We start from the raw sequence: 2500 nt of genomic DNA on the forward strand, positions 1-2500 counted from the left end.
CAGGACAGAGGAGTTCACGCTTTCTGGTTTCTCTGTAACATGACAAACTGCTTTTTTTTGTCTTATAATGTCAAGAGATAGAAACAGAGAGGTGGATGAGGGAACGTAAGGGAACTCAACGTAAGTGAAAACAGGAACTAACTTGTTATTAAATGCAACTATAAACAGATAAAAAGTATGACATGGTATGACTGTGGCCCTAATCTTGCACATGTCCTCCGAATCTTCTCCTGAACATGGCTTTGTGTGAGTCCGGGTTTGGTGCTTGGACCCCTAATGAAAGTTGCAGCTTTGGTGTTACAAAGTGCTGACACTGGAGACTCCTTCCATAAATGTTGAATAAACTTCTCCTTACACAAAACTTCATCGTATTAGCAATTATACACATTTTTAACACATTTTTTCTGTGTAAATTGTTACTATAGACACAATTATATAGATGCTATACAGTCAGAAGTGAGAATACAACAGCGCCGTGGTATAAATTCAGGTAACTGTTTCTCAGGAACCGGAAATCAGATTGAGCTGAAATTTGGTGTACTGCATCTTTGTGCTAAACCCTAACTAGTTTTCTAATGCTGACCTGATAACATGGCCACCATCGTCAGCAGCCAATAAACTTTCAGCACCCATTTGGCAGGGGTAGGATTGAGCTACCATCACATAACTATTTGCCAGAAGTGCTTGGACCCTGCAGATTATTGCTTGAAGACTCTAGATTTAGCACTCAGTTCCTGTGTAAAAGTTCATGTCTGAACGCATGCTAACATGTGTTGGTTAATTCCGCACCCTCTCCGTGTCTGTGTGTATCAGGAGCTGATCTCTGGCAGAACGGTGCCGATGTGTCGGTGGACTACAGCTCTACAGACTCGCTCACCAGATGGGACTCGTACCAGGACGTCTGCAATGGGGAAGGTAACGTTCAAAACGAAATAGACACAAAGTAAAACCAGGATCTGAAATGACTTACTGCTTTGAGTTTAGTGCAGTATTTATTGCCAAACTGCTACTGGGGCAACGATGTGTCTTGCGTAATCTTGCAAAAGCTTCCTAACTTCCTAAAGCTTGGCATGGCATCGCGTCATTTCCGAATTGTCTTGATAGAAATGACGTATTTATGCTGACATGGCTTGGATCTCGTATAACTTTGAACGTTTTTGAGATGTGTGTGTGTGCGCGTGTGTGTGTGTGTGTACGTGTTGGGGTAGGGGGTGGTTCTGGATAGATCAGCATCTCTGAGCCTCTATAATAAATCGTACAGGTTACACTGAGGGACATCCTGTTGACGACATTAACACACACATCGTGTGCACACATGTCTCAGAGTGAGAAGGTAGACCCCCCCACACACACACACACACACACGCGCACACACACACACTCTCATACACACACACACGTGAGTCGTCTGATAAATCCGTTTCCACTCCGCTGTGTAACGCGTCTCATTAAGGACACTTCCCAGAATGCTCGTTAGATGGAGATGATGAGCGATGGCTACTCAGGGATGTGAGATGGAGAAGTAATCATGAACTTTACCTTGCTTTGTTTGGAAAAAATCTTCACTTGGGATCAGTTCAGCAGGAAATTATGCAGCTTGCTGGAGTCCTATCCACAGTGTATTCCCACCTCCAGCACAGTATTCCCCGGAATAGACGCCGGATCCTCCGGGACCCTCACCAGGATAAAACACTGGCTAAAGATGAATGATGATGATGATGATGATGATGATGAAGGTGATGAAGTAGCCTGAGGTTACATCCCAGTGTTCATTACTTCAGGTTATGGTTATGAAAGAAGACAATAGATGCACTTAACTCTCTTCTTTCTTTCTTTCTTTCTTTCTTTCTGTTTATCAATCCTTCCTTCCTTCCTTCGTTCCTGTCCTACTTTGTTTGTTTCTATTGCTGTTCTTTCTTTCTATTGCTGTTCTTTCATTCCTTCCATCCATCCATCCATCCTTCCTTCCTTCCTTCCTGTCCTGCTTTGTTTGTTTCTATTGCTGTTCTTTCTTTCTTTCTTTCTTTCTTTCTTTCTATTGCTGTTCTTTCATTCATTCTTTCTGTTCATCCATCCTTCCTTCCTTCATGGCTTGCTTTGTTTTTTTCTATTGCTGTTCTTTCTTTCTTTCTTTCTTTCTTCTCTATATTATTTTTATTATTATTATTATTATTATTATTATTCTGTCCTATATTCCTTCTTTTCTTCCTCCTTTTTTCTTTCTTTCAGTATAACTATGAGGTTTTAGACAAGGAGAGATAGTGGACATGTTTCTCAGGAACATTGTAATGTGTTCCGAATCTGGAAAAATAATAAACCTCAGCAGGACGGGGTGGCACGGGGAAAAATCGACACACGCTGTTGCTTAGAAATGCTGTTTTCTTCTTGTTGCAACAACAATCTCTCTCTCTCTCTCTCTCTCTCTCTCTCTCCTCTTTCATTCTTTCAGCCAGTGCATGTTTGTATGGTACTAAACACACAGGCTCTAACCAGACATGCC

The 2500-nt window shown here is 41.7% G+C and overlaps 1 protein-coding gene across 2 annotated transcripts in view; it reads left to right on the forward strand.

Annotated features, from left to right (window-relative positions):
• Positions 1-2500, forward strand: part of LOC113547279 (tensin-3) — a 68024-nt gene that overhangs the window by 32933 nt on the left and 32591 nt on the right. For both annotated transcript variants that reach the window (XM_053233439.1, XM_053233440.1), the window contains exon 12: positions 814-915. In XM_053233439.1, the coding sequence (XP_053089414.1) occupies positions 814-915 (102 nt within the window). The remainder of the gene's footprint in view (positions 1-813; positions 916-2500) is intronic.

Source organism: Pangasianodon hypophthalmus, chromosome 4, assembly GCF_027358585.1.
Source record: "Pangasianodon hypophthalmus isolate fPanHyp1 chromosome 4, fPanHyp1.pri, whole genome shotgun sequence".
Lineage (NCBI taxonomy): Eukaryota > Metazoa > Chordata > Actinopteri > Siluriformes > Pangasiidae > Pangasianodon > Pangasianodon hypophthalmus.